Raw genomic sequence first — 12,048 nt, forward strand, 5'->3', positions numbered from 1 at the left:
TAGATTAGCACTGGCTTTCCACAAGTAATGTGAACAGGCACTTATGACAGTTGAGCAAGAGTTGTTTTAGATTTTGTCAATGGCTTTCCCAGTGTGTACGCATTGTTTGCTATGCTGTAGCTATAGAGGACAGAAGTGAAATGAAACTTTCCACTCTTTCAGAGAAAATGAAATATTGATCACTTATCATAAGAAACAATGAGCCTGGCAGAAGTAGGGTTCACATTAAGAATACAAAATCAGTTACTTATCTCAGGCTACTCTAAGACAATAACTACATATTTTATGGTGGATGTATCTACTCCTAAACATGCATTTTTGTCACAATGCCATATATAAATGGGATTGTGAAGAATTTCAAATGAATTCATCATGTCAACTCATTAAGTCTGTAATTTGTTTTCATTAGAATATTTAAATGTTTCCTGTGTTTTCTCACATGGAAGAACAGTTTATAGTTAAACTGTCTATAATTTTTCAAATAATGTCTCTTACGAAAATGACAAACACTAGATTATATAAGACAGAAGGCCACCAATAAAATAATCTCTTCAACAGAATACAATCACTCCAGATCCATAAGCAAAATCTAAGAGAGCAGAGTTGTAATACTGACGAAGTACAATGTATAAAACTGGTTAAGTCTATTAAATGATAATGTTGTTTATTAACAAAATATGTTGTGATAGGTCAATGCTGAGGTTAAACAGAAAACATCAATTGAACCATTTCTCTAAATAAAGCTCCAGGGTGCAATATTCAGAGCACTTTATTCAATAAAAAATGCTTTTAAAATGGTACTTTGGTGATTGGGAAACATTGGCATCATCTGTCAACCTAACTGCAGGAAAGTTCAATAAGCTAAATAATGAACCATTTACATTATTTTCCTTAGGCTCCAGTGATTTGCAAACATTGCATCAATAGAGCTCTTTAAAAAATTATGATAAAAACCTCCTAGTCTTTCACTTTCCGCTTTTTTTTTTTTGGTCATGCTGAAAAGTTTACATTATTTAAATGTTTTTGTGGCTTCATATTGATATTTTACCCAATAGCAATATCCTATTAAATTAAAAGATACGTGTTTGATGAACTAATTTTACTAGTTTCAAAGGGAGGCAAATTAATTTTAAAAGATTAAAAAAACACTTAGCCCTGTATCTTCAAAAGACGGTTGGTGAGTGCTTTTGGTTCATTAGTTTGTAGTTTGAATTCTCAAGTTTGGGTGATTGAATGCATGGCCCTCCTAAGATGTACAACTATAGCGCCTCTCCCTTAAAACCAGTCTACACCACGGCCCCTTCCAGCCTCACATTGCCTTCCACTACTTTCCTTCTTCCTATACCCTTCAAACTGTGAAGTCTCATTCCTATGTGAGGCAACTCATTAAGGCCTGGTCTACACTAGGAGGTTATGTCGAATTTAGCAGCGTTAAATCGAATTAACCCTGCACCCGTCCACACAACGAAGCTATTTAGTTCGACATAGAGGTCTCTTAAATTCGATTTCTGTACTCCTCCCCAACGAGGGGAGTAGCGCTAAATTCGACATGGCCATGTCGAATTAGGGTAGGTGTGGATGGAAATCGATGCTAATAGCTTTGGGAGCTATCCCACAGTGCACCACTCTGACGCTCTGGACAGCAGTCCGAGCTCAGATGCTCTGACCAGCCACACAGGAAAAGCCCCGGGAAAATTTGAATTCCTTTTCCTGTCTGGGCAGTTTGAATCCCATTTCCTGTTTGGACATCGTGGCGAGCTCAGCAGCACTGGCAACGATGCAGAGTTCTCCAGCAGAGGTGACCATGCAATCTCAGAATAGAAAGAGGGCCCCAGCATGGACTGATGGGGAAGTCTTGGATCCGATCGCTGTGTGGGGCGATGAGTCCGTGTTTTCGGAGCTGCGATCTAAAAGACGGAATGCAAAGATCTACAAGAAGATCTCAAAAGCCATGACAGAGAGAGGATACAGCCGGGATGCAACGCAGTGCCACGTGAAAATCAAGGAGCTGAGACAAGCGTACCAGAAGACCAAAGAGTCAAACGGACGCTCCGGATCCCAGCCCCAGACATGCCGTTTCTACGAGGCACTGCATTCCATTCTAGGTGCGGCCGCCACCACTACCCCACCACTGACCGTGGACTCTGAGGATGGGATATTGTCCACGGCCACTTCCTCGGAGATGTTAGCGGACGGGGAAGATGAGGAAGGTGAGGACGACGACGAGGCAGTTGACAGCGCTTACAATGCTGATTTCCCAGACAGCCAGGATCTCTTCATCACCCTCATAGATACACCCTACCAACCGTCCCCAGGGGTTAACCCGGATCCTGAATCAGGGGAAGGATCAGTTGGTAAGTGTTTTAAACATGTAAACATTTATTTTGAACAGAACAGGAATATTAACAATGGGTTTTTCATGATTTGTTTGCCCTAGGCGCTTAACGTTTTAGTCCTTGGCAGTGCAACTGCTGCAAAAGAATCTAACAATGTCCAGTTTATCATGATTAGTTTGCCCTAGGCGCTCTACTTTTTAGTCCTTGCCATTGCAGCTACTGGAAAAGAAGGTCTATATGTCCGGGGATAGAGCTGAAATCCTCATGGGACATCTCCACGAAGCTCTCCAGGAGGTAATTGGAAAGCCTTTGCGTGAGGTTCCTGGGGAGAGTGGCCTTATTGTGTCCTCTGTGGTAGGAAACTTTTCCTCGCCAGGCTATCATCAAGTACTCTGGGATCATTGCCTTGCAGAGCATGGCGGCATACGGCCCTGGTTTTTGCTGGCTTTCACGCAGCATGTGTTCTTTCTCGGTCTCAGAAATTCTCAGCAGAGTGATGTCGCTCATGGTGACCTGCTTAGAATTAAGGGAATGTTACTATTGGGACTGCTTGCCTGTTCCTTTACAGAACTGTCACCGGCAGTTTACAGCCACGCGGTGGAGGCGGGAGAGGGGCAGCATACAGGGATCTTTCCCGGGGACAGCCGCGAGGGGGTGGGACAGGGGCAGAGTTCATGCTTGCCGGATTGCCGGCAGCAGGAACTGGCCAACGCTAGGAGCATTGCTTTGAACGTGAAAGGAGGGCACTGCTATAATTGAAGTTTTAAGCAGCCAAAAGTCTACGGCTTACCATGTCAGCCTGCTACCCGAATTCCGCTGTCCTGCCCCGCTTGTCTGATCTCCACTGCAAGACCCCAGGCACTGAACGCGAAGGCCGAAAATTCGACCTTGTCCTGAGTGCACATGTGATAGGTGCTGTACATGGTCTTGTTCACAGAGAAAGACTATGTTCATTGTTCACAAAAAATTATCTTTGTGAGGAATTCACTCCCTTTTTCTCATCCCACAGCTGCGACTGTCTCCTGATCTGGCATCCCCCTCGCAGAGGCTGGCGCAGATTAGGCAGAGAAAGAAAAGGACACGGGACGACATGTTCTCAGAACTTATGGGCTGCTCCTGAGCTGATGCGGCCCAGCAGACCCAGTGGAGGGAGAACATATCGCAATACCAGCGAGCACACAGCGAACGGGTGGCAGGAAGACCAGCAGGCGACTCAAATGCTGCTTGGACTAATGAGGGAGCAAACGGACACGCTCCGGCGTCTTCTGGATGTTCTGCAGGACCGGAGGCAGGAGGACAGAGCCCCGCTGCAGTCTCTCTCTAACTGCCCTCCCGCGCCACAAACTCCCATACACCCAAGTAGGAGGGGCGGCAGGGGCCGTGAAAACTGTCACTCCACCCCTGCAGACCACTCAAGTACCAGAAGGCTCTCATTTCCAAAAATTTGATAAGTCCTTTCCTTCCCGTCTCACCCAAGCCCCCATCCCAGTTTCATCCCCTAACTGTGTAGTTGTTAATAAAAAATACGTTTCTGTTAATTACTGTTTCCATCATGTTCTTTTAGGGGAGAGTGTGTTTGAAGGGGGGGGGGGGAGGGGGTTGGTAATTGGAGAGGACAGTCACCTTTACCAGGGTACAGACACGGGGGCAGGTTCAGCAGGTCACACACACATTGCAGTCACTAGGCACCCTGGTCAGTCTGGGAGGTGGTTTTCATGTTCTGTGTGTGTGTGTGTGGGGGGGCATGTGACTTTGTGGTGAGGGAGGGCGGATAGAGATCTTATGCAGCGGTCCTTATCATGGATCACAGAGCCACGCAGCAGGGGATCTGTAACCGTCCTCCCCCGCCACAAAGTCACATAGCCCCCACACACAGAGTCCCGAAAAGGAGGGGTGGCAGGCTCCGTTGAAACAACCAGTCCACCACTGCGGACCGCTCTAGGAGCAGGAGCCTGTCATTCCTCGAGTTTAAAAGCGTTCTTTCCATCACTACGCCCGCTCCCCACCACAGTCTGCGTCCCAGTTTCAACACTTTACCGCGAAATCCATAATAAAGAAAACGGTGTTCATTAACAAAGTTCCATTTATTTTATTTTTAAACGTGTGTTGGGGGGGGGGGAGTGAACGGGGTATGTAGCTGGAGAGGATAGTCAACATTAAGTGGGTAAAGAAACGGGGGCAGGTTCAGCTTCTCTTTAAACAAACATAATAGTCACAGGTTATCCTGCTCACTGAGGAACCTAGCTTTCAAAGCCTCCCGGATGCACAGCGCGTCCCGCTGGGCTCTTCTAATCGCACGGCTGTCTGGCTGGGCGTAATCAGCAGCCAGGCTATTCGCCTCAACCTCCCACTCCGCCATAAAGGTCTCCCCCTTGCTCTCACAGAGATTGTGGAGCACACAGCAAGCTGCAATAACAAAGGGGATATTGGTTTCGCTGAAATCAGAGCGAGTCAGTAAGCTTCTCCATCTCCCCTTGAGACGTCCAAAAGTACACTCCACCACCATTCTGTACTTGCTTAGACAGTAGTTGAAGAGTTTTTTTTCAGTGTCCAGGGCGCCTGTATAGGGCTTCATGAGCCAGGGCATTAGCGGGTAGTCTGGGTCCCCGAGGCTCACTATAGGCATCTCCACATCCCCAACAGTTATTTTGTGGTCCGGGAAGTAAATACCTTCCTGCAGCCATCTAAACAGACCAGAGTTCCTGAAAACACAAGCGTCATGAACCTTGCCCAGCCATCCTACATTGATGTTTGTAAAACGTCCCCTATGGTCCACCAGTGCTTGCAGCACCATTGAAAAGTAGCCCTTTCGGTTAATGTACTGGCTGGCCTGGTGGTCCGGTCCCAGGATAGGGATGTGAGTTCCATCTATAGCCCCACCGCAGTTTGGGAATCCCATCGCGGCGAAGCCATCTATGATGACCTGCACGTTTCTAAGGGTCACTACCTTTGACAGCAGTAGCTCAACGATTGCGTTGGCTACTTGCATCACAGCAACCCCCACAGTAGATTTGCCGACACCAAAGTGATTCGCAACTGACCGGTAGCTGTCTGGCGTTGCAAGCTTCCAGAGGGCTATGGCCACTCGCTTCTGGACAGTCAGGGCTGCTCGCATCCGGGTGTCCTTGCGCTTCAGGGCAGGGGACAGCAACTCAAAGTTCAAGGAAAGTTCCCTTCCCCGCATACGATAGTTTCGCAGCCACTGTGATTCATCCCAGACCTGCAGCACTTTGCCGTCCCACCAGTCCGTGCTTGTTTCCCGGGTCCAGAACCGCCGTTCCACAGCATCAACATGACCCATTGCCACCATGATGTTCACGGCGCAGGGTCCCGTACTTTGTGAGAGGTCTGTGCCACTCTCAGACTTCATGTCCTCACCGCGCTGCCGTAGCCTCCTCGCCCGATTTCTCAGCATCTGCCTCTGGAAAAGGTGGATGATAAGGTGCGAGGTGTTGACAACGGCCATAACTGCAGCGATGGTCGCAGCGGGCTCCATGCTCGCAGTGCTGTGGCGTCCGTGCTGTCACTCACCAGAAAAGTGCGCGAAGTGATTGCCCGCCGGCGCTTTCAGGGAGGGAGGGCGGGAGTGACAGTTGGATGACGACAGTTACCCAAAACCACCCTCGACACATTTTTTTCCCCAGCAGGCATTGGGGGCTCGACCCAGAATTCCAATGGGCAGCGGGGACTGCGGGAACTGTGGGATAGCTGCCCACAGTACACCGTTTTCAATGTGGACGCTTGCCCCGTTAGTGTGGACTCACAAAGTCGAATTACTGTCCTTAGTGTGGATACACACGTTCGACTTTGTAATATCGGTTCCACATATTCGATTTAAGTACAATAGAACTACTCTCGTAGCGTAGACATACTCTAACACTGAAACAGCCAGTTATTTTGATCCAGTTCTCCCTCAATTGGAAAATCTCCCTTCCTGCTCTTCCATCAGCTTCCAGTCCTGTTCCTGAGCCATCTGGCCCAGCATCAACACTTTTCTATGACCACACTCCCTGCTGCTCCTCTGCACCATATCAGTAACACAGGGCCTGCTTCTTCTACCCTTCGAGCCCAGTATTAATCCAATAAGCTCCTGCTTTCCTTTCGACCCTCTATGTAAAATCCACCATTTGTCTTTTCAGCACCCACCAAACTGCTCTTCCTCTCTGCTAGGTCAAATTTCCACCTACCTTCAGAAGTCAAGCACTTTCATGCTATCCTCAAATTCTTACACTTCCCCCATCTAGACAAAAGTGGAGCTGTGCTCTTCTACAGCAGGTTTTTCAGGATCCACACAAAACTTCCACATGGGCACAATTTGCAAAGGGTTACTATCTAGGTTTCTGTTCCTCTGATTTAGGTCATTCTTTGGTTCCAGGGTCAAAGGAGCGTTACATCTTTAGTCATCTGCTCTTTATATTTAGTTATTTTCTTATCTAAAAAAATCCATGTTTATTATGTTTTACAGTATCTTTCTCCCTCAGTGTATTGAGATATTTTGTAGCCCAGAATATGATCCAACAATCAATATGCAAATATGGTAACACAAATTATATGTTTATAATAAATTCCAAACATGACTGGTATGCATAAACACAATTTCTGCTTATCTCCATTCATTGAGATCACATACATTACGTAAACCCATAGAAATGCCTACAACTGATTGTGGATATTGATGTCTGAAATCCTACCTTGATTTTAATCTTAAGGAAAGGGATGAATGCCTTAGCCAGTTATCCATATGGGTTCACTTTACAGTTCCTAGACCCTGTGGACAGTGATTATAGCATATGAAATACCCACAAGCCGTGCTAGTTGGCTCTATATGAAGCACTTGACAGCAAATATAATGGGGACAAAATTTCCTAAAAATACTATTTGTAATTTGTTTCTACATTGAAAAAGTGTGACTTGAGCAGCTAGGATAGTGCTGGTATTTTATATGATGAAATATTTAATATTTATGTAACACTTATAGCAAGCACAGTAAAATATCTATCCCAGCCTCTAGGCACTATTAACACTTCTTTAAACATACAAATCATATTTGACTCCTCATGTTTACTTATGAAGATCCAAATTAGGATCAGAAATATGCTACTTTGTATTTTTCTTCCTCAGAAAGGGTACAACTAATATATTTCTAACTGTCATTCTATGGGTCACTTCTATGGAATTTTGAATCCTGTGCCTTGTGTCACTCCCATGAATATACTCCCTTGAAGAATTTTATCAGCTAACATGGATAATACATTTAGGCCCTGATTCAAGAACGCATCCCTATTTAGCGCAGCACTTAAGCATGTATTTAACTTTGATCAGATGCAGAGTACCATTGACATCAATGGGACTTGTGCTTAAGACTTAATTGATTGAAATGGAACTTAATCACATGCTCAAAGTTAAGCATGTGCTTATGTCTTTTCCTGAATTTGAACTTTAATTTGTGCTGAACATTGTAAAACTTTGGCTAAATCCAAGGCTTTCAAGTTGTCTACTGTTGCTTGAACTAAATGGACTCTATGCATAGATTTTTTTTTTAAATCCATTTGTGCACCTAATGAGTAGTGTCACCCACTGCTCCACCCATGTTTGTAAGGGGGAATCCAGAGGTGAAAGTAAGCCGGTACACCCCGGTACAGCGTACCGGCAAGAGCTGGTGTGCCATACTGGGACTGCCCAGCTTCCCCAGGCGTAATTTAAACTGCCGCCAGAGCCCCACTGCTGGAGCCTTGCGGTTATTTAAAGGGCCGGGGCTCCCACCGCCTCTACTGCCCATGGCCCTTTAAATAGCCGCCGGAGCCCCGCCACCGCTACCCCAGGGCTCCGGGAGCTATTTAAAGGGCCGGGTCGGTAGAAGCAGGGGAGTCCTGGGCCCTTTAAATAGCTCCCAGAGCCCTGGAGTAGCGGCGGAGCTCCAGGGGCTATTTAAAGGGCCCGGCTGCCAGAGCCCTGGCATAGCAGCGGTAGCCAGGGGCTCTGGCAGTGGTTTAAAGGGCCCGGGGCAGTAGCGGCGGCCGAGCCCTGGGCCCTTTAAATAGCCGCTGGAGCCCCTGGCTGCCGCTGCTACCCCGGTGGGGGAGGTGAGGGCACTTACCGGTACAGGGCGGGCTGGGGCTGGCTATGACCCCCCCATCCCAGCCCCTTCCGCCCGAGGCCCTGCCCCTTCCGGGAGTCAGAGCCGGCCCCAACCCAGCCCCGTACCAGTAAGTCCCTATTTCTACTTTCACCCATGGGGGAATCTGCTTCTCTGTCATTGTGAGTCTAGATTTGTATCCCTTTAGAATGTCTGTTGCATGACTATATTCTGGAGCAAGGTCCTGAAAACCAATTTACATACCCAACTATTGATTTTACAAGTGCAGTACTTTCATATCAAACCCACAAAGTTGATTCCACAACTTGACTCAAACAGTTAAGACCAATTCTAAGTACAAAATATCAGATCTTTCCTCCATCAAATCAGCATATTAATTTCTTTCCTCCATGTGTTTGTAATAATCAACTTTTTCCGTGAAGAACTCCTCCCCCCCCAAAATACTAATTCACTCAAAGTTCTGTTCTTTTGTTAAATAATTTTTTTTTAGAAACTCAATGTTACTCCAAAACTAAAACATTTAATATGGCATACTAACCTCATCAGGACTAGAAGCCTGGTAAGTTCGATTTTCATCACTGAAGTTCTGATCCACTTCTGCATATTCTGTTTCTCCAGTCACTCCAGCATGGGATTCATACACTGGGGTCACATTATGACACAAAGCAATAGCTTTCACTGCTTCATGTATCCGACTGCTGACAGTCTTGCGGACCTTGGGTGCTGAAGACTGCACTTTTCTGGAAGGTGTCGAGCTGGTACTGTTTCCACTAGATTGGGAATGCATCTTTAAAACATAATAAGCAAACACTCAAGGCAATGAATAATGAATAAATCCAACAAAAGAAAGAAACTAGATAAATGTCAATGTACACCTGAAAAGTCACCCCTTGAAAACAACTGTATGAAGGAACTGTTTCAATCTACTTGTGAGTTGTATGCCTGTGATCAAACCACCATTCCAACAGTTGGCAGCTTTTGGCTTTGAAGAGACCCAGGAATATGCAAGGGGTGTTGCACCTCAGTGCCGATCTATACTGGCAGAGCAATGTGTATATGCAGACACAACATCAACCTACTAAGCCCGTGTCTTTCCAGACCTATCACTCTCCTACTTTTTATGCATTTTAGTTTGAGTCTACATGCATTAGAGGAGCAAATGCATTTTTCAATAATCTATCATCTGACAATGTATTATAATTATTCCATTCTAGTTTTACAGGTCACCTTTCACAGGATTTTAAAATACCCATTCAGTCAACAAACAAAGTTAAAGCAGGTATCTAATGAAAGGGGATACTTAAAACAGCTTTTGCTTTGATCCCTGACACTGTGGGCCACAGAGCTCTCCTCTTTTCCTGTAAATCCCACCTCAAAACCCACCTTTTCCTACAATCCTTCAAAATCATGAGCTTCTAATTTAGTCTTTTTAGTTAATAAGAACTGCACTTTTAAGCCAGTAACTAACTGGATGTGCACAGAACCACCAAAATAATGACATAAGCTTTTTCTCTGTATTTCTTCCCTTACCCCCTTTCTCTCCCATGCATGTTGTTTTCTCCCTTACAATTCAGTCTTTTTGTGATCAATTAAGAATATAAGTTCTTTAGGACTGGGACTATGGCCAAGATTTTGAAACGTGACTAGTGTTAGTGTGTGCATCAAGTTTTAGGTGCCCAACTAGAAACATTTAAAAGGAGCTTGCTTTTCGGAGGGTGGATGCTCAGGACTTTCTGAAAATCAGATCCCTTTAATGTGTGTCTAGTTGGACACCCCAAAACAGAGACACACAAAAATCACTAGTCATTTTTGAAAATCTTGGCCCATGTCTATTTCTTCATCTCTAAAGCACAATACACACCTTTGGAACTATATACAAATTACTGATTTTACATGTTAATGAAACATATTTCTATATGAATTAATCTAGTTCATGTAACAGTTGCCTTTACTTCAGGATGAAAATTTTCCTGGCTTGGGCAGGACACAAAAATCTAACATTGTAAAAGCTACCCATTTGGCAAGGAGCAAAGAGAATAAGAGTATCCATTTCCCTTTAAAATCATGTTGCTGTTACAGTAACCACCAATTTAGCACCATATTTTATGTCATACTCCAGCCATGCTCAGCTGAACCTAATTGCATTTATCTCTGAGGTGAAACAGATTATATTTGGTTATTAACCTACTTGGGAAGAGGCCTTTTTGGTCAGGCTATGAAATAACCACCTCCCTTCATCTCACCAGTACTATCAAACACTTTTCTGTTCACTTCAGAGTAACTCAGAAATTCTCTTTAGAAACCAAGCCTTTTTTCTCTCCCGACTGCATGTACTGATCTGCTGAACCGTGAACATTCTGCCCATCAAATTACAGTGCTGTCTAATAAAGGGTTTAACTTTCTGCTCATCTGGCACTGTTTTTCAGCTACTGCTTTAAACCTCTGCATTTGCATTCTGCTAACACTGATGGCATTACAGCTGCAAATAAATTAAGCTGATTTACTCCTTCTGAATTATGTTATGTTTATTGATGCTTGTATAATTTAATTTCACACAAATTCCATTAAAGATTATGCCCTCTATCACAAAATGCTTCCAGTGGGGAAATATAATCAGGTTATAATAGATTTGTGTGTTGCATTACAGTGGACCTACTAGACTATTGTCATCTTAATAATAAAACAGAACACAAACAAGGGATAAAAATCAATGTGACATAAGAACCCGTGTCTGTCTAACTGGCAGCTTTTATTACCATAGATTAAATAAAAAACCTCACAATACATTTCTGATTGAAACAACTGTTGAATAGTTTATTTTGTATACAGGGGTTCCTTTATTTTCTGTTTGCAATAGTTGCTAGCAACATACAAAATAATTAAAACATTATTTAAATGTTATTAAGTTATGTATTATAACACTGAAATACAGAAAGAAGCTCTAGAAAAATAGCAAAGTTGCTTTCCACCAGCTAGTAACTGCTAATCTGGATTTGGAAAATCCTTGTCCACACTTGGAAAAATAAACTAATTTTTCTTCTTTTTTTTTATTTCAGAGGTAAATGCCTCACAATTACAAATATTCAGTCTGTCGCATAGCAGCAAATATTAAAAGTTTATTACAATTTAAAATTAATAAACTAATCTTTTAGGTAAGCAAACATTTATGAAGCATGCAGTTCTTTTTAATTAGAGATATTTCCCCCCCAAAGTGAATTTAGTGTTTATGAATAGACCTCTAGATTAAAACTGTAGTTCAATCTCCACTCCCAGTCAGTCCTAGGACTCTCTGCTGAGACTGACAACTGTAATTGTTTTGTTGTTGTTACTGTAGACACCTAACACGATCCACTAGGACTAACAATTCTTTTTACATAAACCACCTAACAGCCATCAGATGGCAATGACTTTCAGTCACTGTTATTCTGGTCTGAATTTGGACTGTTGATCTTGAGGAACAAAAGCTCTATATCCCATTTCCAAGATGTATTGTTCCATAAGAAAGCTATTGTTTAACATAGATACCAGCTAAGTAAGCAGATATATTGATCAGGACATGCAGGAGAATAAAGATATAGTCAAGTGAATGGATTTAAAGCTGCAGTCCACAACTGT

General features: G+C 44.0%; 1 protein-coding gene across 9 annotated transcripts in view; it reads right to left on the reverse strand.

Moving 5' to 3' along the window:
* Nucleotides 1–12,048, reverse strand: part of ATP9B (ATPase phospholipid transporting 9B (putative)) — a 286,760-nt gene that overhangs the window by 49,937 nt on the left and 224,775 nt on the right. For 8 of the 9 annotated variants that reach the window (XM_042860452.2, XM_008164437.4, XM_008164435.4 and 5 more), the window contains one exon: nucleotides 8,972–9,220. In XM_042860452.2, coding sequence (XP_042716386.1) covers nucleotides 8,972–9,220 — 249 coding nt within the window. Of the gene's footprint in view, nucleotides 1–4,401; nucleotides 5,758–8,971; nucleotides 9,221–12,048 lie in introns of those variants that run through there. The other variant, XM_065585120.1, reaches the window with a different exon arrangement.

This window comes from Chrysemys picta, chromosome 2 (genome assembly GCF_011386835.1).
Source record: "Chrysemys picta bellii isolate R12L10 chromosome 2, ASM1138683v2, whole genome shotgun sequence".
Taxonomy (NCBI): domain Eukaryota; kingdom Metazoa; phylum Chordata; order Testudines; family Emydidae; genus Chrysemys; species Chrysemys picta.